The sequence below is a fragment of the Agelaius tricolor genome, unplaced genomic scaffold (genome assembly GCF_023055355.1).
Source record: "Agelaius tricolor isolate 1412-34295 unplaced genomic scaffold, bAgeTri1.0.p SCAF_70, whole genome shotgun sequence".
NCBI lineage: Eukaryota > Metazoa > Chordata > Aves > Passeriformes > Icteridae > Agelaius > Agelaius tricolor.
The window spans coordinates 904,208-927,298 of NW_027269330.1; the positions used below are offsets into that span (position 1 = coordinate 904,208).

The 23,091-nt window shown below is 51.0% G+C and overlaps 1 protein-coding gene across 1 annotated transcript; it reads left to right on the forward strand.

The window, feature by feature from the left end:
• Positions 1-570: 570 nt before the first annotated feature.
• Positions 571-13,926, forward strand: ARHGAP25 (Rho GTPase activating protein 25). Its single transcript, XM_071417648.1, has 11 exons — positions 571-950; positions 3,726-3,895; positions 5,003-5,090; positions 5,257-5,376; positions 5,982-6,189; positions 7,148-7,280; positions 7,877-7,950; positions 8,453-8,574; positions 9,790-9,974; positions 10,407-10,969; positions 11,942-13,926. Exons 1-11 carry the CDS (start codon positions 890-892, stop codon positions 12,150-12,152), a joined length of 1,935 nt encoding a protein of 644 aa, XP_071273749.1. The 5' UTR covers positions 571-889; the 3' UTR covers positions 12,153-13,926.
• The last annotated feature ends 9,165 nt before the right edge of the window (positions 13,927-23,091 follow it).

Below are 23,091 nucleotides of genomic sequence, written 5' to 3' on the forward strand. Positions count from 1 at the left end.
ATTTTAAATTTAAATTTAAAACATTTAAATTAAACTTAAATGTTTTAAACTTAAATTTAAAATTTTTCATTTTAAACACTTTAAAATGAAAAATTAAAATTAAATTGAAAATTAAAATATTAAAATTGAAACAAAACATTAAAGTTAAACAATTTAAAAAAATATTAAAATTCAAAAGGAACTAGAGTTGCCCAAGTGCCCATCCATGCCCAAGGCCAGGCTGGATCGCCCTGGGACAGTGGAAGGTGTCCCCCCATGGCAGGGGTGGCCCTGGGTGGGCTCTGAGCTCCCTCCCAACCCACTCCACATCTCCAGCCCCCTTGGTGCTCACCCCTCTGGTTTCCATGTCCTTTCCTCCCCGTTCCATCCCCATTTGGCTGCAAAGGAAAAGCCAACCCCAAACCCCCGGTGCCATCTGGGGGTGCCCAGGACGGGCACGGGCACCACCCTGGGCTCACCCCGAGCTCTGCCCCTCCCCAGGACGCCCCCAGGGCCCCGGGCCCGGCTGTTCGTGCTCGGGGCAGCGCTCAGAGCTCCAGGAGCCCACGCAGAGCTGCCGACAGCACTTCCTCAAATGCCCCGAGCGCGCCCGGGGAGGGCCCCGGGCTGGGCTGGCGGCCCCGGGCCTGGGCAGGGGACGGGGGGGACCAGAGCTGGCACCAGCGGAGAGCACGGCTGGGCAAGCCAGAGCTGGGCAGGAAAGCGGGGCAGGAAAGGACTTTTATGGGGTTTTTGCTGCTCTCAGAGGCAGGAAGCTCGCTGGCAAACCAAGCCTCACCGAGCCGCTGCTCTTGGTGGGGGGACCCCCACGGGACCGTCAGGTTCCAGCCCCTCTCCTAAGCAAGCTCACCTTGAGGAAAGGGAAAAAAAAGAACTTTCCTGATCCAGCATGTCCCTCAAGCTGCCACGGAACTGGGATTTCAACCTGAAGATGGATGCTGCAAAAATAGGTACGGTGAGGGTTCCTCCGTGAAGGCTCCTCCATGAGGGCTCCACTGTGAGGGTTCCTTGGTAAGGGCTCCTCTGTGAAGGCTCCTCCATGAAGGTCCTTGGTGAAGGATTCCTTGGTGAGGGTTTCTTGGTGAGGGCTCCTCCATGAGGGCTCCTTGGTGAAGGTTCCTTGGTGAGGGCTCCTCCATGAGGGCTCCTCCATGAGGGCTCCTCCATGAGGGCTCCTTGGTGCCCCTCCATGTCTGCAAGGCCCGGGCAGGGCTGGGGGCCCCGGCGCTGAGCCCAGCTGAGATTTTGGCTCAGTGGCCCCCGGTGCCACTTTAGAGACAGAGCAGATGATTTGCAAATGATTTCCAAGAAGTGATTTGCAGATTTGTCAGTGAGGGATGCTGTGGGAGCAGGGGGACGGGGCTGCTGTCCCCCAAAACCCGAGTTTGGGGGGATTTAAACCACCCAGGCCCCTTCTGGTGGCACAAAAGCTCAGGCCCAGGCTGGAGGGGACAGGGGATTTAGGGGTGATGATGATGGGGTGGTCAGGGAGGGGATTTAGGGGTGATGATGATGGGGTGGTCAGGGAGGGGCTGCAGAGCCCAGCCTGAGCCCAGGCCATCCAAAAATCCACCCTGGGGCTGGGTTTGGCCCTGCAGCAGAGCTGGTCTCTGCCTGGCTGCATTTTCCCACACAGAAACTTGGATTTCTGTCTGAAGCCACTTTTGCCAGAGTGGCCGAGCCATTCTCTGCACACAGAGCCCCAAGGGGAGGGATGGAAGCCCCAAATGAGACCAGAAACGAGCTCAGAGCCATCCCCACACTGGGGGGAGAAATGAATGCCCATGGATTATCACAGAGGCATCCTGCATCCTCGTTCCTGGGATAACTAATATTGGTTTTGCACAGAGACTGTGGAGCAGGGGGTGAAGTCAAGTGAGAAAAAAAGGCCAGGGCACACCAAGGGTGCTGGGGAGCAGAGGGTGGGGATGGGACCAAGGCTTGAGCCTGTGCTGGCACCAGGAATTGCCTTTTGTTCAAGAAAATCTGCTTGTGGTGAAACCCCTGGTGCTTTTTGCAGCTTCCAGCTGCTGGGTGAGCATGACTTTGTGTGAGTTTGTGTGACTTTGTGTGAACTTTTGTGTGAGCTTGTGTGAATTTTTGTGTGAGCTTGTGTGACTTTGTGTGAGTTTTTGTGTGACTCTGTGTGAGTTTTTGTGTGACTCTGTGTGGCTTTGTGTGTTTGCACCGTCTCCGGGGCTGCTGTGGCTTCACTTGCAGAAATGTGAAAGTCGCATTTGCAAATGTTTGCAATGTTTGCAGATTGCCACCGCCCTCCCTGGCTCCTCGTGGCCTGGGGACACTTCCCCTGCTCCCCCAGCCCTGCCTGGGGCAGCGTTTGGAGAACTGCAAAGAAATTGATGTCAGAGAAACAGAAATTCCCCCGTGAACCCCTTTTACTGTTTTTTATTGCAGCTCCCCAGCAATGGGGGTGCCGGGGGGTCCTGCCCGGGCCAGCGCTGGCCCCTGGCCTCTCCTGCCCTCCCGATTTTGGGGGAGGAGGTTTTGGAGGAAATGCCCAACCCTGGAGGCCGTTGGGGCAGGAAACGCTTGGGGGGCACCCCCAGAGGGGCTCCTCGCCCTGGGGGATTTTGGGCGGGGATGTGGGGACAGCCCTGAGGTGAAGATTGGAGCCCTGGGGGTTCTCCAGCCCAGGAAATCACCGCGTGCAGCCCCCGTTCCCTGCAGTCACGGCTTTATTCTTGCCTTGCAGCCAACGATGCAAACCCTGCCCAGCTGGGCTGGCTCTGGGCGGCTGCAGAGGCAAAAATCCCCTGGAAGTGATCCCTGCCAGGCATTTGGGGGTGCCCCAGGGCCGTGCCACCCGTGGGGCCACACAAACGGGGCAGGGACGCTGCTCTGCCCAGGGCCCAGCCCATGCTGGTGTTTTAGCATCCCTGGAGATTTTCCAGCCCCACGAATGTGAGTTCTGCCCCACTGGGACCATCCCAGAGCAGAACTGGGGTCTCCAAAGCGTTTGGGTCACTCTGCTGTGGCCGCTGCTCCGGGGAGGCTGCAGAAACCCCACACCCCATGAAAACAACCCCAAAAAACACCCCCAGCCCTGACTTTGCTCTCGCTGGGAGGCAGCTGCTCCCCCGCAGGCAAAAGGAAGCTCAGCCTGGCAGCCACTGCGGCCACTTCCTCTGCAAACGGGGCTGGGACTCGGCAGAGCGCGGGGCCCAGAGCCTGGCTGTGTCCCCGCTGTGTGTCCCCTGTCCCCGTACCCTGTGTCCCTCTGTCCGCACTGTGTCCCCTGTCCCCGCTGTGTGTCCCCTGTCCCCGCTGTGTGTCCCCTGTCCCCGTACCCTGTGTCCCTCTGTCCGCACTGTGTCCCCTGTCCCCGTACCCTGTGTCCCTCTGTCCTCACTGTGTCCCCTGTCCCCGCTGTGTGTCCCCTGTCCCTGTACCCTGTGTCCCTCTGTCCGCACTGTGTCCCTCTGTCCCCACACGCAGGGTCCCTGTGCCCCCACTCCCTGTGTCCCTCTGTCTCCATATCCAGTGTCCCCACACCCGTGTCCGTCTGTCCCCACACCCGTGTCCGTCTGTCCCCAGCCCGTGTCCGTCTGTCCCCAGCCCGTGTCCCTGTGTCCCCACACCCGTGTCCGTCTGTCCCCACACCGTGTCCGTCTGTCCCCAGCCCGTGTCCGTGTGTCCCCACACGGTGTCCGTCTGTCCCCAGCCCGTGTCCGTGTGTCCCCACACCCGTGTCCCTGTGTCCCCAGCCCGTTCCCGCAGTGTGATGGCCGCGGATCCCGGGGCGCTGCCGCGGCCGGACAAGCTGGGCTGGCTGCGCAAGCAGCGCTCCATCGTTAAGAACTGGCAGCTGCGCTTCTTCGTGCTCCGCGGGCAGCAGCTGCTCTACTACAAGGACGAGGATGAGGCCAAGCCGCAGGTGGGGCCGGGACCCCAAGGGTTTGGGGCTGGGGAGGTGTCCCTGCCATGGCTCGGGTGGCACTGGAGGGGCTTTTCCCACCCAAACCATTCCGGGATCCCATGATTCCGTTAAATGTAGTTTATTTTAATTTAATTTAATTTAATTTAATTTAATTTAATTTAATTTAATTTTATTTTATTTTATTTTATTTTATTTTATTTTATTTTATTTTATTTTATTTTATTTTATTTTCTCCATGCCATAACTCACTTTTAGAGTACTCACCACCTTTTTCTCCTTTGGAAAAATTCCAGGGAAAATTCCTCTCTGCTGGAAAAGCCGTTCCCTCTACAAAGTTAAAAAAACCTAATTAATAATAATATTTCCCAAGTTCATTCTTCTTTGCTCTCTCTTCTTCCACTCCCAACAAGGGCTAAAAGGAGATGAGAAGTGAGATAAAAATAGGGAAGAGCAAAAAGAAGCAGTTTTATCCTGATGAGAATCGCTTCAGTGGAAAAAAATGGCACTTATCAAGTGCCCTTACTGCTTTAAAATCCCTGTAGTGCATCTACACAAATACATCTGTGTATATATACACAATTATATCTGTATATATATTATATATATATACACACGAGTATGTATATATATATATGAATATATCTGTGTATATATACACGGTAATATATCTGTATATATTTATACATGAGTATAGATGTATAGACATATATGTATACAAATATATCTGTATATATATTTGTACACTAATATATATATTTATACATGAGTATAGATGTATAGATATATACACACACAATATATCTGTGTATATATATACACATGAATATATATGTATATACATATACATGAATTTATCTATATATATACATATACATGAATTTATCTATATATATACATACAAATATATTTATATATACACACAGGAGTATATCTGTATATCTATATGCACACATGAATACATACATACATATATATATACATACATACACGAGTATATCTGTACATATATACATACACACAAGAATATATGTGTATATATATATATATATAGGAATATATTACACATATATATCTGTATAAACTCAGGGCTCTGCTCTGTCCTAGGGCTGCCTGGCTCTCCAGGGGAGCTCCATCAACGTGCTGGCCACCAACCCCGAGGAGGGAGGGAAATTCATCTTTGAGATCATCCCGGGTGAGGACACCCCACCCTGCTCTCTAAATGTGATTTTTTTTTCTGCTCTGTATATAAGTATTTTCTGCCCTATAAATGAGTATTTTCTACTCTGTAAATGTGGGTTTTTTTCTGCCCAGTAAATGGGTTTTTTCCTGCCCACTAAATGTGCGTTTCTGTTCGGCAGGGGTGGCCGGCGAGCAGCCGCGGGCGGGGCAGGAGCCGTGCGTGCTCATGGCCAGCTCGCAGGCGGAGCTGGAGGAGTGGGTGAAATCCCTGCGGAGGGCGCTGGGCTCGGCCTCGGGAGGTAAACCCAGGGATTTCTGTCCTGGGAATGCAGCTGGGGCGGTTTGGCTCAGAAATCCCTGAAAATGGGGCTGCAGTGCTGGGGAGAGCCAAGGATGAACATTTCTGGCCTGGCTTCGTCTTCCTTCTCAACCTCCATTCTCACCCTGAAAATGTTCTTGAGAAAAACTCCCATTCAGGGATAAAGCCTTGAAAAAACGTTGGTTTTTACCTGCCAATCTCCTCACTTTGCTTTTCCTCTGCCTTTTCTTGCCCAGCCCATCCTTCCTGTGATTTCTGTGATTTCTGTGATATCTGTGAATTCTGTGAATTCTGTGAATTCTGTGCATTCCATCCTTTCTGCCCCCATTTTTCTGGGCTGGAAAGGGATGGGTTTGTCTGAGCTGGGAGATGGGAGAAAGGTTTTGCTTGAGGTGGGAAATGGGAGAAGAGTTTTACTTGGAATGAGCGATAGGAGAAGGGTTTTTCTCCCTTTTCCTTGGTTCTCCACCCCTGTGAATGCAGTGTGGAGAACTGCAGACACTTTATGTGAAGTTCAGGGTTTTGTACCAGCCCAGAGTGTGGAAACCCCAAAGCCACACCCTGAGCTGTGCCCGGTGTCCCCAGGGGTGTTCGGGCAGTGCCTGGCACAGACCATGGCCCAGGAGCAGCGGTTTGGGCAGCCCCTGGTGCCCATGGTGGTGCAGAAGAGTGCTGAGTTCATCCTGGAGCACGGCCTGGCCGAGGAGGGCATCTTCCGCCTGCCCGGCCAGGACAGCCTGGTCCGGCAGCTCCGCGACGCCTTCGACGCCGGGGAGAGACCCTCCTTCAGCAGGTGACACTGGCTGCTGCCCCCATGCCAGCCCCTGTTCCAGGGAAAACAGCCAGGGCCGCCCCCAGAGCCCTACAGGAATGAGGAACCCTCCAGAGCGCTGTGAGGGGGACGGGGGATCCAGCAGGAACCTTCCAGAGGGGCTTGGGGAGAGGGGATCCAGCAGAAACCCTCCAAAAGGGCTTGAGGAGGGGGAGATCCAGCAGGAACCTTCCAGAGGGGCTTGGGCCGGAGAAAGAATTCAGAAAGGCTTGAGAAGGAGAGGGGATACATCAGGAACCCTCCAGAAGGGATTGAGGAGGAGGGGATCCAGAAGGAACCCTCCAGAAGGGATTGAGGAGGGGGAGATCCAGCAGGAACCCTCCAGAAGGGATTGAGGAGGAGGGGATCCAGAAGGAACCTTCCAGAAGGGATTGAGGAGGAGGAGATCCAGCAGGAACCCTCCAGAAGGGATTGAGGAGGAGGAGATCCAGCAGGAACCCTCCAGAAGGGATTGAGGAGGAGGGGATCCATCAGGAACCTTCCAGAAGGGATTGAGGAGGAGGAGATCCAGCAGGAACCCTCCAGAAGGGATTGAGGAGGAGGGGATCCAGCAGGAGCCCTCCAGAAAGGCTCGAAGAGGAGAACATTCAGCAGGAACCTTCCAGAAGGGTTTGAGGAGGAGGGTGGATTCAGCAGGAACCTTCCAGAAGGGTTTGACCTGGAATGGGAGAAGGGTTTTGCTCCCTTGTCCTTGGTTCTCCACCCCTGTGAACGCAGGGACGAGAGCCAGGGTGGTGCTCCAGAACTGCAGCTCCCGCTGGTTAAACGTGGGTGAAGAAAAGAGATTTTATGTCCCCAAAGCAGGGCAGGGAGGCGGAGGCTAAATGTGGGTGAAGAAAAGAGATTTTAGGTCCCCAAAGCAGGGCAGGGAGGTGGAGGCAATCCCCGGCTGGCTCTGAGTGTCCCTTGCTCCCTGCAGGGACACCGATGTCCACACCGTGGCCTCCCTGCTCAAGCTGTACCTGCGGGAGCTGCCGGAGCCCGTGGTGCCCTGGCTGCAGTACGAGGATTTCCTGCTCTGTGGGCAGGCTCTGGAGGCTGACGAGACAAAGGTAGAGGTGCTTTTGTTTTCCTCTTCCCAGCCTTAAAATCAGTTTCAGTGCCAGGGCACGCTGTGAGCTGCAGGGGCCAAGGGCACACAGCAAGGCTTTGGAATCTGGGGAGAGAAAAAGGGAAAAAATTAAAAAGGAAAACTGCCCCAAAGCCAGTGGGGTTTTCCCAGCTTGGCCACAGGGGTTTGTGAATTTTAAAGCTTCAATTCCTGCTTCTCTTTGGGGTTAAAAGTGTCCTGAATGTCCACAAGATGCTGGAGGAGATGAGGCAGGATCAGCTCCTCCCTCGGGCTGGGCTGGGGGGACCCTGCTCCTGCTGGGGCTGCCCCTCCTTGCTGAGCCCTGCAGAACATCCCAGGGAGAGATGGAGCTCCAAGGGGAGCAAACCAGGAGAACCAGAGTCAGGGAATACCTGAGTTTGGAGAAGATGCCCAAGATCATCAGCCACCACCCCCAGGGTCACCCCGAGTGCCCCCACACGTGTTTGGAGCTGTCCCAGGGCTGGGGACACGGGGACACCCCCAGGCATGGCTGGAGTGAGCAGGAGCAGTTCTTGGGTCCCGTGAACCCTCCTGGAGCTGTTTGTCACCATGCAGGGCCACCAGGAGCTCCTGAAGCAGCTGTCCCTCCTCCCCAGAGACAACTACAACCTCCTGAGCTACATCTGCAGGTCAGTGCCCTGCAGGGCCAGGGGCAGCTCAGCTTTGGTGCTGGGGAGCAGAAATGGCACCCCGGGGGTGACCCCTCCAGGCAGAGCCTCCCTGGGCTGTGCTTTGCTTCCCTTTGAGCCACCAGGTCCTGATTTTGGTAGAGGAGAATTCCAGCCCCTGGGATAGCCCCCCTGGGAATGTCTGAGCATGAATCACCACCCTCAAAGTCACTCAGAAATCCCTGGGAATCCAGACCAGGTGTAGCTTTGCTGGACAAAAGCCTTGAGCACCAAAACCTCCAGGTTCCACCAGGGTGGGATTTGAGGAGGGGATTCCCTTCCTTCCTGAGCTGTTTCCAAGGGGAGCAGCTCCTCTTTCATTCTGGTACCAGTTCAGTCCTGAGGGTTTCTGTCCTTGTGACTGAGAGGAGGAGCTGGGAGGAGGAATCAGGACTTTTTCACCAGGATTTTTTGCCAAATCCCACCTCTGAAATGTGAAATATTTGCTGTGGAATCCTGGCAGGTTTCTCTATGAAATCCAACTGAACTCCAGCGTCAACAAGATGAGCGTGGACAACCTGGCCACAGTGATGGGGGTGAACCTGATCAGGCCCAGGGTAGAGGACCCTGCAGTCATCATGAGAGGTAAAAGGGACCCCTGGAGCAATTTCATATCCTGCAGGATATGGAATATTTTGAGGCATATGGAGTAATTTCAATATCCTGGAGGATATTTCAGTTTTGAGGCATCCACAGCCTCAGAATTAAAGATTTTCTGTGGTGGAGCTGAAAGAGAGGCAGAAATGTGCTGGGGCACAGGGCAGAGCGAAGCTGTGTGTTTGCTGGGCTGTAAATGTGTTTGTGGTGACAAAAACCCCCTCAGGAACTGACAAAGTGACAAAACCTCCCCTCATGAGTTCAGCAGACTCAGGGATTTGCTGAGGTCATCTCTGAGCTGCTCAGAGCAGGAAGGTGTAAAATCCTTCTTGGGGAAGCACAGGAAACTCAGGGATGTGAGTGCTCCTTTACTTTTATGCTGGTTTTAGGCTGGATATTATATATATATATATATATATATATATATTTTTTTTTTTTTTTTTTTTTTTACTTAGAGATGGGGTAACTGAGAGTTGTTTTAAAAAATTTTATTCTATTTTTAGTCTTCTGTGAAGGGTGAAATAATACAGATGTTATAATTTACATTATTACAATTAGAAGTTAACTATTTTTTAATGACAATATAAGTGGGTTTTGCTTTATTAGTTTCAGCTGCACTATGTTGTAAATGTTTTAAAGTCAATAACTTAAAATTACTTTTTGTGGATCTTGTTATAAAGTATTTTTTAATTTTTTAGTTCTGTTTTTATATTTATTTATATTTAGATCTAAAAATAGATTTATATCTATATCTAATAGATACATTTATATTTATATTTATATTTATATATTTATATTTATATGTATATTTATATTTTATATTTATATCTATATTTATATTTATATTTATTTTAAATATTTATTTATATTTTTAGCTCTATTTTTAAAAAAGTATTTAGTCTTATTTGTGAGGTTATTTTTTGAAACTTATTTCCAGTTTATTTTTTTTTTTTCAAGATTTGTCTTATTTTACGGTATTTTTAAGTCACTTAAGGTTTGTATATAGATGTCCACTGTGTGAGTCTTCTGTCAGGTATTGAGAATTTTCCACAAACCCATTTCCCACACTTTTACTCGCTCCATTTACTTCACTCGGCTTTTTGACCCCGCTCATTTTCTGCTCCGCCTCCGTTTCAGCAGCGCAAGCGCTGGGGGTGCCCGGGGGGGTCCCTGGCCCTGCCCTGATGCTCTCTGCTCCCCCAGGCACGCCCCAGGTGCAGAAGGTGATGACGGTGATGATCAGCCACCACCAGAAGCTCTTTCCCCCCTCCAAGGACGTGCCTCCCTCCCCGCCTGCCCCCAAACACGAGAAGAAAGCTCCTGTCCCCCGCAGCTCCGTGGGCTGGGGGGCTGCAGAGGACCCCAGGGGCTCCACCCCGAGGCAGACGGTAAGGCTGCAGGCTTTATTAAATAATTAATTAACCTGCGTTCGTTAAACGTGTGGTTAATTGTGGCAGGCTCTGGCAGGTCAGCGAGCCCTAAAAGCATTTGCTCTTTTTGGGTTCAAAAGCTGTGTCTGTCACCCCTGGAATATTTACATCAGGAAAATGATGTAGATAAACTTTCCACTTTCCTGTGGAAAATCTGCTGCTCTGGGGAATATGAAAACTCCCAAAGCTTTTTGGCCCTAGCACATGAAACCTTTCATGTGCTCAGCTCAGGCTGGTGAGGGGAAAACACTGAGGATTAAAGGCTTTTCTTCAAAGGGATCCCTGTAAAAATCATAAATTTGGTGCAATTCAAAGTGGATTTTAATGGAAAAGCGTGACCAGCACGTTCCAACGTGCCCTTTGTAAAGCTCCGTGCCCTGGCTGCCCCAGGGCTCTGTTTTGCAGAGGGATCACCCCAATTTCAGCAGCAGCCCTGGCCCAGCTGCCACCTCGAGCATCCCTGGGGAGGACTCAGATCCCACAGCCACGCTGGGAACGTGGAAAGCTCAGCCAAGGAAAAGAACCCAGACTTTACCCAGCAGGAAACCCTTCCTGGCAGCCCCAGGCGACAAGGGCAGGAGCGATGTCCTCACCAGTGACTTCTGGAAGAGCAGCCCACGCCCGCTGGCCTGTGAGGGACACAAGAGAACCTTGTCCCACGATCTCTTTAAGCTGCTGGACCTGCACAGGGCTGCAAGCTGTGACAGCAACGTGGCAGAGAGCGGGGAGGGCAGCGGCTCCAGCCCCAGCCCTGCCAGCAGCGCCTCTGAGAAGGAATTCCTGCCCTGCTTCAGCCCCTGCCACGAGCCAAAGGAGCCTGGCAGCCCCAGCAGCAGCCCTGCTGAGGAGCCCAGGGCTGGGCAGGACAGCACGGAGTTCCTGCAAGGTGTGATCCAGCAGCTGCAGAAGGAGTTGGAGGAGCAGAGGAGTGACTACGAGGGCCAGGTGGAAAGGTAACTGCAGGAGCAGCTCGTGCTGAGCCAGCAAACGCTGCAGATCGTGCACCAGCAGCTCAGGCAGGATGTCACAGCAGTGATCCACGCTCAAACACAGCTGTTAAAACACTGCTGCAAACCAGTGTGCTGCACTGCACGAGCTGTACAGCAGTGCTCCATAGCTCTTACACACCTTTCAGTGGCACTGCAGTGTTCCTGCAGTCCTCTGCATAATTCCTGTCATAATTCCTGTTATTACCCCGGCACTGGACCATCAGACTCCAGAATTCACCAGCAGCATTATTACACCATGGGCTGCAACCATCAGCCCCACATATTGTTATTATATTATCATTATTTTCACGTTATCAATGCACATGTATTGCATTTATTGATTTATTGGATCGAGTTGTGTGGCCACTGAAGGGCTCAGGGCAGCACCTCTGGCTTGTTTTGGTGCTGGGAGCCAAATGATTTCCCAGCCCTTTTCCAGTCCAGTCCAGTCCAATCCAACCCAACCCAACCCAACCCAATCCAACCCAATCCAACCCAACCCAACCCAACCCAATCCAACCCAACCCAACCCAACCCAACCCCAATCCAACCCAACCCAACCCAACCCAACCCAATCCAACCCAACCCAACCCAACCCAACCCAACCCAACTCAATCCAACCCAATCCAATCCAACCCAACCCAACCCAATCCAACCCAATCCAACCCAACCCAACCCAACCCAACCCAATCCAACCCAACCCAACCCAACCCAACCCCAATCCAACCCAACCCAACCCAATCCAACCCAACCCAACCCAACCCAACCCAACTCAATCCAACCCAATCCAATCCAACCCAACCCAACCCAATCCAACCCAATCCAACCCAACTCAACCCAACCCAACCCAACCCAATCCAATCCAACCCCAATCCAATCCAATCCAACCCAACCCAACCCCAATCCAATCCTTTCATGCTCTGTTTCCCTTTGCAGCCTCCAGAAGGAAAACTACGAGGTGTGGGCCAAGGTGGTGAGGCTGAAGGAGGAGCTGGAGCAGGAGAGGAAGAGGAGTGGGGAGCTGGAGCTGAGGCTGAAGGACGCAGAGCGCTCGCGGGAGGAGCTGGAGAAGAAAACCAGGATGCTCGAGGAGGAGATAAAAAACTTAACTAAAGCCACGAGTCAAACTGGTGCCAAAACCAACTAGGAGGAGCCCAGCTTCTCACAGACACCAAATGCAGCTGCAGGAATGCTCAGGAATTGCAGGTTCAGAGCCAGGGACTTGTATTGTCCAGGGTCCTGCTCCTGCCCACAGGCCAGGGGGGAGGAAGGAGAGCAGAGCTCAGAGCCTGGTTCATGCTCTGAGCCAGGAAATGTCAGAAATATCCTTTAGCTTTTTTTGGGTGTGTTTATTTCAACTCTTCTGTCAGCTGCTCAGGTTACCTGGAGAACAGGCCAACACTTCCTGCTGCTCAGCCAGGATTGCACTCAGAAGTTTGGGTTCTGGACCCATTGTGCCTTCACGAGGAGGAACAGAAGGGTCCCATCTCCAGTGCCTGTCTGAGATACCCAAGGCAAAACCCAAGGCATCCATGGATCCCCACACTCAGACCAGAGGTTCCACAGTGTCTGCCACCACTTCACAGCTGCCATTACGAGTCTTTCCTGTGATTTCAGATGACCTTGACAGAGCTGGTTTAGTGTTTATTTAATTTTTTACCTCTGCAAGAAGCTCCTCACCAATGTGAGCGTGAGCCATTAGGGAGAAACTTCTCCGTCCAGCATCGTGAACATCTGGGCTGGAAATGCCACACGCTCCTTTCTGCAAAGATCAAAAGTGTGAAGAGGCCAATAATTCCTTCACAGCAGACTGGAATGACGTGCAAAGGCTTGGCTGAGGCTCAGAAATCCCCACGATTAGGACAAGTGCATTATTTAAAATAAACTGCTCATTCCTGCGCTTCCGCTCCGATAGGCAGAACAACCCCTGGCTGCAGGATCAGAGGCACTCTTTGAAGATATTCCACCCATTAGCATTTGCAGGGGTTGCAGAGGTCATTGGGAGAGAGAGACTTCCCAACAGAGGTCAGGTGGGCTGGAAGTTCCTGAGAGCCTGGAGGGGAGAGAGCCACGGGCACCTTGAGCTGCTGCTGGAAGATAATGAGGAGTTCTTTTCTTTAAAATGAGCTTTTCCCAGAGACAGAGAACCATGAGCTGCCCACGCCAGACCTGTGAAACTGCTCCCTCTTCATCCCTGAGGGGCTGGGTGTCCTCTCTGCTCAGCCCAGAGCCTGCTCTGGACTTGCTGTATTTTCACATCTTCTGCTGGAGATCCCACAACGTGAGGTCCCCAAAAACTGCCTGGTGCCCAGGCTACATTTCCTCCCTCCCTCTATTTCTGCAGCCAGGCCAGGAACCGTTTTGGGGTGGGAGCAGCAGAGAATCTCTCCTGTTCCTGGGGCAGGGACATGATAAACTCAGGGTTTGGGGGGGTTTGGGGCCTTTCAGCTCAGCAGGTTTTGGGCATTGACTCTGGATCCCCTGCAGAGGGTGATGCTGCTCCTGCCATATAGAAGCACAACAGACTGTCTACCACAGAGAAACAAGATCCTTTCCAAAAAGACATTTTTCACCCCTTGACCCTCCCACTGCACCATGAGGACACAAGAGCTGTACCAAGGTGATAACCCTGAGATCAGGCTGAGGATTTTCCTCTCCCTGGAAATGTGACATGGCTTTCCAAATTGACCACAAATCCCATTGCATCCAAACCTGTTAAACTGTGCAGTGTGGGATGAAAGTAAGGCACCTTCTAGGGCATCCTTTCAGTCCCCTCCCTGCATTCTTTGTGCTAGAGCAGCAAGTCTGTTCTGCTCTTCTCAGGCATTCACTAAATAAATTCTTTTAGGAACTCACTCTGTTGCATCCAAGGGCTTGGTAGGCGCGAGAGGCAAGAAAAGAAAACTTTCCTTCCCACATTATTGTGTTTGGAACCCGAGCCAGTCACGCTTATTGTGACTTATCCCCTCATATTTATCAAAGTTTAGTTTCTGGCACGATAGGAAGTTTCCTTTTTTAGCCTGGCCACTGCCCAGAGGAGCACGTTGCTGGGGGAGGCGAGGTGGACGTGCAGGAAGTGTCCAGCCGTGGCTGAGGAGGCCTTGTCCAGGCCCCAGGAGCAGGGAGAACATGTTGTTCTCCCCAGAATTCCAGAGTGATGCACTCCATCCTCCCCTCCTTTACGTGCGAGCTGATTTTGGGGAGAAAGCACCCCAGGCTGGGTGTACCAGCAGCTGTTCGCCCAGGTGAGGAGGAAGAAGTGTCCCAAGGGCTGGCAGCAGCAGCCCCACTGTCCCCCTTCCCCTGTGTTTCCCTGCCACCTTGCTGCAGCACCAGGATTTATGAAGCCTGCAGGGAAAATAACCTGGAAAAAAGGAGCGTCCTGATGGTGCCAGGGAGCACCTTGGGTAGCAGGGGCTAAGGGTTGTCCAAATGAGCTCTTCCTTGGAGAAAATCCTCATCCCAAACCCAAACCCTGCACATTCAGGAGCTGGGAGGTGTTCAAGCAGGCCCTGAGCGCTGCTGTGCTCCAGTCCTTGGAGGATTTTCCTCCTTGCATTGACTTTGGAGGAGCTCCCCCTTTCCTCCTCAAGGCTTCCCCACAGGTAATTCCCGTGAGCAGGGCTGGGTTTCCCAATAAATGAGGTTTATGATTTCAAACACAGAGGTTTGGGTGGGGTTTGTGGTGCTGCTGCCTCTGCAGGACTGCAGGGTGTGCTCAGCCTTTAGGAAACAGCAGAGCTCCAGCCAGGTGAACAGAGCAGGAATTACCCCTGCTCACAAGAGGAGAATTACCCCCTTTTCACACAGAGCCCTGTCCCCAGGGCCCCCCTGCACCCCGGGGTGGCCGAGGGCCCATCAGCAGCCGCTGCTGTGGCCTGTGAAAATTTGCTTTATCACGCGTAAAACCACGATGTGATATTTCAGCCCTCTTCACACAGTGTCCCGATAAGGGGCTGGGAACAGGGCAGGTTCCTGCAATCTGCACCCAGGAGAGATTTCCCCCAGCCAGGGGGGCAGGGGCCAGCTCTGACCTCTGGCTCAGTCCTGGCTTGGCAGCTGCATCCTGAGCATGTGAGGGGTAAATCTCTGCTTTCCCTGGCAGCGTTTCCTTCCTCATCTCCCTGATAAAGGCTGGCCCAGGCTGCCGTCCAGCCCCAGAGGCTCCCCTTGAGCTCCACGTGCTCCGGGTGAGATCCACACTCATCCCCCGAGGCCACCGGGGGCTTTGGAGCCTTTTCAGTGACACCTTTACCCTGCCTGTCCCTTCCTGGAGCTCCAGGGATGGATTTCTGAGCGCTGTCAAGTGTTCCCTTCACATGCATCCACATTTCTGATGCCACTAAAAGTCTGGTGCTGGTTTGAAGTGCTGAGAGCTCCATGGAAATGCCTTTCCAAAAGGAGTCAGGAGGTCAGCCAAGCACCCCAAGGACAGTTGTTCCCAACACAGCAGCTACAGACAGCGCTGAGGAGTGAAAGGTCAAAACATCCACTGCAAACTGGAGTGTTGTCACACCCTGGGAGGGGATGTTTCCACTGAGGGACTGGGAACGTGTTGCTCCCTTGCTATTTCCCTCCTATCCGGGGGAAAGAAAGCTCTGTAAAGTGTGAAACGGGGATAAATCACATTTGCACTTTGCAGGAGACGTGGGACACGTGTTTAGAGACTCATTATCTCCTCAGGGCTGGATCTGTCCCCTTGCTGGCAGTGGGCAGGCATTGGTGTGGGGTCAGGGATGGCACAGGGAGCCATGGAAATGCAGATTAAATTGCTGTCAGCCCCCCTGACCCGCTCCTGCTCACCCACTGGTGAGGGCAAGCAGGATGGCTTTTAAAGTAAATAACTTTTCAAACTAAAATTGCAGCTGAGCCTTTGCTCTGTTTGTCAGGTGGTGCCCAGCAGGGCTCATGCTGCTCCTTTCTTCCCCTGCTTGGCCTCCCCATCCTCTCTGGGCTTTGGGACCAGAGCAGGGAGCCCTTGGGCCATGGCCCTGCACCAGGACCCTGCAGGGCCTGAGTCCTGCACCTGAGAGCTGAGCTCAAACCAAACTGAGATCTGAGCTCAAACCAAACTGAGAGCTCAGCTCAAACCAAACTGGTCCTGATCCATTTGTCTGTCCCAGTCTGCACCTGAGAGCTCAGCTCAAACCAAACTGAGAGCTCAGCTCAAACCAAACTGGTCCTGATCCATTTGTCTGTCCCAGTGTGCACCTGAGAGCTCAGCTCAAGCCAAGCTGGTCCCTCTGTCTGTCCCAGTGAAGGTCAGGCCATGGAGGTGGCAGATTTTTGTGTTTCCCAAAGGCACAGAGGTGATGGAGCCTCTGGAAATCCCTGCAGGGCACAAGACAAAGCAGACCAAGACCTGGGGGTTCCTGAGTCCCAACTTACAGTAAAAATATTTGTGACAATAACTTGGTGACCAGGCTTGGTGCCTCCTTTTTGTGACTGGAGTTTTGTACCAGCAGTGTTGGCACCGTGGGTGCCCGCGGGTGAGGACAGGGGTTACCCATGGGAGCAGGAGCAGGGTGGGGATTGCAGGGGAGCAGCTGGCAGAGGGCAGGGAGCTGCAATTCCTCATTCCCAGGGGCTTTCCTGTGTCCCAGCGGCTCCCAGTCCCTCAGGGGCTGCTGTGGGCAAGGCCAGGCAGAGCCAGAGCAGGGTTAATGCAGCTCTGGAGCTCATTAGTGCCGTGCCCTGAGCCGTGTCAGGGCTGGAGAGGGGCAGCCCGGCTCCCCTGCCATTAACTCCCTGCTCATTATCTCCAAGGCACTAATTAGGGCCCGCAGAGGAAGCACAAGACACACAATCAATATTATTGGGCCCAATTTGCAGCTGGTGTAAATTGTCAATGGGCAGAGAACAAGAAATGCCGAGGGGAAAGGAGGGACTCAGGCACTGGGGATGGGAGCAGCTGCTTTCCCTGCCAGGATAACATCAAAGCTCCAGGGAATATCTGGGATTGCAGGCTGCATTTGCATGATGTTGCTGTTCTGGGTCTGTTTCAGCAGTAACCAACTGCTGAAAGTCAAAATTGAATAATTTAAACCCTTCCCAGCCTCTGCATCAGCCCCTGGGGCTCCGGGAGTGTCAGCTCAGGTTCCTGTGGATCAACAGGAGGGACTCAAAGCCCATCCAGTGCCAGCCCTGCCATGGCAGGGACACTTCCACTGTCCCAGGTGCTCCAGCCCCAATGTCCAGCCTGGATTTGGGCACTGCCAGGGATGCAGGGGCAGCCCCAGCTGCTCTGGGCACCTGTGCCAGGGCCTCATCCCCCTCACAGGGAACAATTCCTTCCCAATAGCTAACCTAAATTTATTTAATCTTACTAATTTTGACCTAAATTTTATAAAATGGTATAAATTTTAATAACACAATTAGCTGTTTGATCTAACTAATTCTATACATTTTAATAACACAATTAGTTATTTAATCCAGCTAATTCTAACAGAAATTTTGATCAAACCTGGCCGTGCTAAAGGCAGCCAGAGCTGGATCAGAGCTGCAGCTCTGCCCTCCCAGAGCTTTGCATCCCCACCAGCCCTGGTGACAGCTCAGGAAACGGATTCCACCAAATCCCACAACAACTGATGGGAACTGCTCTAATCTCTGGCAGATAAGGAGTTGCTACAGCAAAGCCAACATAAACCTGAGCTCCCTGGCAGGCTGGGCTGTTGTTTAGCTGCTGTTGCTAGCCAGCTACTGTACCTGATTGCAGAGACCACCGTGTCTAAACCTTCTCACTTAACTCGACACATTCATTTTCAACACCATGTGAAGCTCCCAGCCTGGACAGGCTCAGTCACACAGGGCTGAAGGACGTGGTGTGGGGAGCTGGAGAGCTGCAGGAGCATCCCTCAGCCCTTCAACCTCCTTAGGATGTCACCATTGAATATTCCTCACTGTTACCATTGAATATTCCTCACTGTTAACATTGAATATTCCTCACTGTTACCATTGAATAGTCCTCAGTGTTAACATTGAATATTCCTCACTGTTAACATTGAATATTCCTCAGTGTTAACATTGAATATTCCTCACTGTTACCATTGAATAGTCCTCAGTGTTAACATTGAATATTCCTCACTGTTAACATTGAATATTCCTCACTGTTAACATTGAATATTCCTCAGTGTTAACATTGAATATTCCTCAGTGTTACCATTGAATATTCCTGTGTTAACATTGAATATTCCTCAGTGTTACCATTGAATATTCCTCAGTGTTAACATTGAATATTCCTCACTGTTACCATTGAATATTCCTCACTGTTACCATTGAATATTCCTCACTGTTAACATTGAATATTCCTTAGTGTTAACATTGAATATTCCTCAGTGTTAACATTGAGTATTCCTCAGTGTTACCATTGAATATTCCTCACTGTTAACATTGAATATTCCTCACTGTTAACATTGAATATTCCTCAGTGTTAACATTGAATATTCCTCACTGTTAACATTGAATATTCCTCACTGTTACCATTGAATATTCCTCACTGTTAACATTGAATATTCCTCAGTGTTAACATTGAATATTCCTCACTGTTAACATTGAATATTCCGCACTGTTAACATTGAATATTCCTCACTGTTAACATTGAATATTCCTCACTGTTAATATTGAATAAATGCTGCTGCAGCATTTATTCCAGCTAAACCCAGCTAAACTAAAGCACAGAGTGTTGTCTCTGCTGCTCATCACAGAAAGCAAAGTATTGTGAGATAGGGAACGAGTCGAGACCCTCCTGTTCAGGAAGCATTGCTCTGTGCCACGGAAATCCATTCCTCTGGTATAATTTCCTTTATTGCAGCCTTGTTGGTTGCTTTTATCCCTCCTATTTCCTGCCCTTACTTAAAAAACACAATCAAAACTCTTGCTAAGCCCTTGAAATGCTGAGCAGATGGATCAGCTTGTGCTGGGAACAGAATCCCACTGAACATCTCCTCAGGGCCAGAGGCACCTGGGTGGTTCCTGGGCCACACCAGGGCTCAGCCCCAGAACTTTCCACCATATCCCAGAAAATCCCACCATTACCCAGGAAAATCCCAGCATTACCCAAGAAATGACACCCAGAAAATCCCAGCATTACCCAAGAAATGACACCCAGAAAATCCCAGCATTACCCAAGAAATGACACCCAGAAAATCCCAGCATTACCCTACATGGGTCAGTATGGGGGAAACCTCAGCATTTCTCCTTTTAATGTCAAAGCAGGAGTTTGGACAAGATGAGGGTGATGTTTTGGGGCTGTTTTCTGTGACACAGCCCCTCCCTGGCTGCCCTGTGGCCAAAGGCACCAATACCCAACAATAACACTCTGCACATCATAAACCTCTTCCTCCAAGGGGTGCTGATAAGAATTTCCATTTTTAGTCGAGGCCAAATGAACCATTCAGCCTTTATTTGTTGCTGCTGCACTTGAGGAGGGAGCAGAAGCTAATTTTTTAACTTTTCCTGTAAATAATGCATTAATGAAGACAGATGGGTCAGCAACATAAACAAAAGCTCTATCTCAAGCTGGTTTTGTTCTGGTTTTGTTTCCCAATATAGTAAGCAAATCACCACCACCCCAGTTCCCATCCTATTAACAGTGTTTGCACTCCAAATGTTGAACTGGGTTATAAGGAAGTTTAAATTAACACTGGGCTGTAGTTTTTCAAATGTTTCAAGCAGATGTTCAAGTGCCACGAAATCTTCCTTTTCTTTTTTTTTTCCCCTTTTTTTCCCCCCTCTAAAATCCAGTAGATTTTGCAGGGCTTTGGCTCAGTGTGTGTCACAGAAAATCCCAGACTCCAGCTCTGCCGTTGTGCTGTGGGTAACCCAACCTGCCTGGGGCTGTCAGAATTCCCATTTTCCTTTGGAAATTCTGTGCTGCTGCAGGCTCTGGCTTGCCTCGCTCTCTGAGCAGTCTCAGAAGGGCAGAGCAGTATTTTTGGGGAGGAGAAATGTGGAACAGGTTCTGGCTGCTGCTTTGGATGGTTTTTCCTGAGAGAGCTCAGTTTTGGGGAGGTTCACACGGAGTTGTGTCCACAACATTGAGAAATGCAATTTTCCCCCCAAGATTTGCATTTGGGCCCCTCCAATTGGGCTGGGCAGAGGCAGCAGAGGGTGCCCCTCTCTCCTGGCTGAGCCCTCCCTGTGCCCAGAGCCCCCAAAGAGCCCGGAGCAAGGGCAGGGCAGCAGAGCCAGGCTGAGCTGGCAGCCTTGGCCCCCAAAGGTGGGGATGCTCCTCCTCCAGCAGGGCCTGCAGAGCGAGCCTGGGGTCCCAGCCCAGGCAGGGGCAGCCAGGGGGCTCTGGGCACGAATCTGTTTGAGGAACTGGAGCCCACAGCAGAGACAGGGATCCCTTAGGGGAACCTGAGCCTTGCAAGTGCTTGGTGCAACCTGCCCTGGGTGCTGAGTGTGGCTCAGGAGGCGCAGCTGTCACTGTTCCTGCACAGCCCAGCAGTGAGGAGCACGTCCTGAGCTCAGGCTCTCCTGCAGGCTCTGTGTGTGTGGGTTTAAGAGCAGCAATCCAAGACCAGAGCTCTTCCCTCAGCTCCCTCCCTGAGCTGCTCTCCAGCCTCCTCCTCTCTGGGATTATTTGTTTTCCTCCCACCCCTTTGCCTGCTCCTGCCTGCTTGGTCTGAAAGCACTGCCTGGAGTTTTACACAGCGTCCAGCAAAAAAGGGGCTGCACAGCTGCTCACAATTTCTCATACATGTTCACCTAGAAACAGATGAAAGCAAAAATCCTACTGATGTTGATGATTTTGGTGAGACAGGGTGAGACCCAGCTTTAGTGGCTTACAGTAATTCAGAGATGGGTGGATGGATGGATGGATGGATGGATGGATGGATGGATGGATGGATGGATACTTCCACAGTGAAGCCATGTTTTCCCAAACCTTTCTAAAATTAAGATTTGAATTTTGATTAATTATTAATATGCTGAGATAAAATAGATCAGAAATGAAAGGAGAATTGATGCACACCAGAATTTAATGTGATAGATAAAGCCTTTTAGAAACAGAAGTCACAGTACTAATGTGGATGGATGGGAGGAAGGAGCATAGAAACAAGAAAATGAAAACATGCAGTGGAACATTTTTTCAGGGACTCCTGGGACTCCCAGCTTGGCAGCCCTGGCTCTTGTCACGCCCTCACCCTGTTATTTGTGAGTGTTGTGTCTACTTGGACAGGAGATTTAAAGCCAAGCACCTCTGAACTCGCAGAAACAGCCTTGATTGGCTGCCTGGGGAAAGTTCTTTAGGAAATATCTGCCCCCCTGTTTTCTTGCTCTGATCTCTGCCACTGAACTGCGTGAACATCCAAGAAATGCCTTTGCACGGTTCTGTTGAAAAGGGCAAAGGGAGGATTTTGCTCATGAAGCTGCTGTGGGGTCCTGACAGACGCCCCTGATAAAGGAAACCCCACTCCCAGGAGTTCCGATCTCAGGTGCACTGAAGGATTCAAGAGATGCTCGGTTTTCTCCCAGAACAGCACATTGAGACACAGCTTTACTTCCTTCAGCACAAACTCTGGCTGAAATCCTCCTCCATCAGCAGGACTGTCCTCATTTCTTTGTGAAGAGAAGTTCCATCAGCAGGCTGGCTGCCCCTGGTTCTGAAGGACCACCATTGATTGGTGTTTATTGACAATTTTACTGATCTGGTAGAAGTTCACACATGAAGCTGATAAAATGACACATGGCTGTGCTTGCTCTGTACCTGAACACCCCACAGACTCTGCTGTGCTCCAGCAAATCTCTGCCAGGCAAGAACAGAGTGAATCTCAGACAGACACAGAGGGCAGGCGCTGCTCTGCTTTGCCGTGTGGTCCCTTGAGAATTTGCAGTGAGACTTCACGGATTTATGGGCATTGCAGGGGGTTATTTATTGTTTTTGAGGCTCAGCTTTCCCTGCAGAGCCAGTGGTGCAGTCAGGGAAGGACAGGGGGAGGCAGGGAGGGCAGATCTCTGCCACGGCAGCGCCCGCAGAAATGAGATGATAAAAGCAAATGTCGGATTATCTCCCTAATGCTGGATTATCACTCCTAACAAGGTGAATGGCTTGTCTTGGCAAATGGCTTCAGAAGAATTGTGGATGGTTTTGAAAGGGCCTGTGTGGTCACACTTCAACCGTTGGCTGCTGCAGCTGATGTCAGCAGAGCAAATGTCACACCTCCCCAAATTCCTGCGACGTGCCATGAGCCTCTGATTGCAGAGTGCCTCGGGGGAAAGGTCTGCCAGGGCTGTCACTCACTCACAGGGTGAGCAATAAAGCAATATCACAGCCCAGGATGCAGGCCACTATCTGCAGGCTGCATAATTCTACAATAAACTACACAGCTGAGCACTTAGAGCTGTGATACCCCCACAAGAGGAGCTGTAAATTGATGGGACCATGCTCCAGAACTCCACTGAAATAAATCACTGCAGTGAGGGAGCAGCTCTGCAGGCGAGGGGGTAACTGAGCCATGTGGAGCTTTACAAATATCCAAGAATTCAGCAGCCTCATTCTCTGTGCCACACAACTCAACAGAGAGATTCCGTGTAAAGTAGGATCAGTTTTATCCAAGTGGGATTACACACAAGCACAAAAATAAAACATTCTGTATTCTACATTATATTACAAAGGCAGGCAGTCAATAAATAGGACAATAAATTATGGGAAGCACAGAAGAGTGTGTGTGAAAATGGGTGAAATTGGGTTTAGTTGGTGCGTGATAAAGTCTTGGGTGTTCATTCCCATGAAGTGTTGGAGTGATTCTTTCTAAGACCCTTATCACTTCCAGGGAAGATAACTTTCCCTTAAAAGTGTAAAACAGATGCAGGGACAGTACAGTAGGCTGTGGTACGGGCTAAAAGAGTCAACATCACTTACACTTTCCCAAGAATCTGACAAATTTGCAGCTTAGTATAAATAAAGTGACGGGTCTATTGTTTCTCAGCTCCGACACCTCCTTATCACCACGATTTGTTGCAGAAGAGTGGTGGAAACATGGCATGTGACTCCATCTGCAGAGTCTGGGGGGAGGAATATCCCTGGGAATGGACAATTCTGCACTTACAGAGAGGGAGGATGCTCGTGCCCCACTGGCACCAAG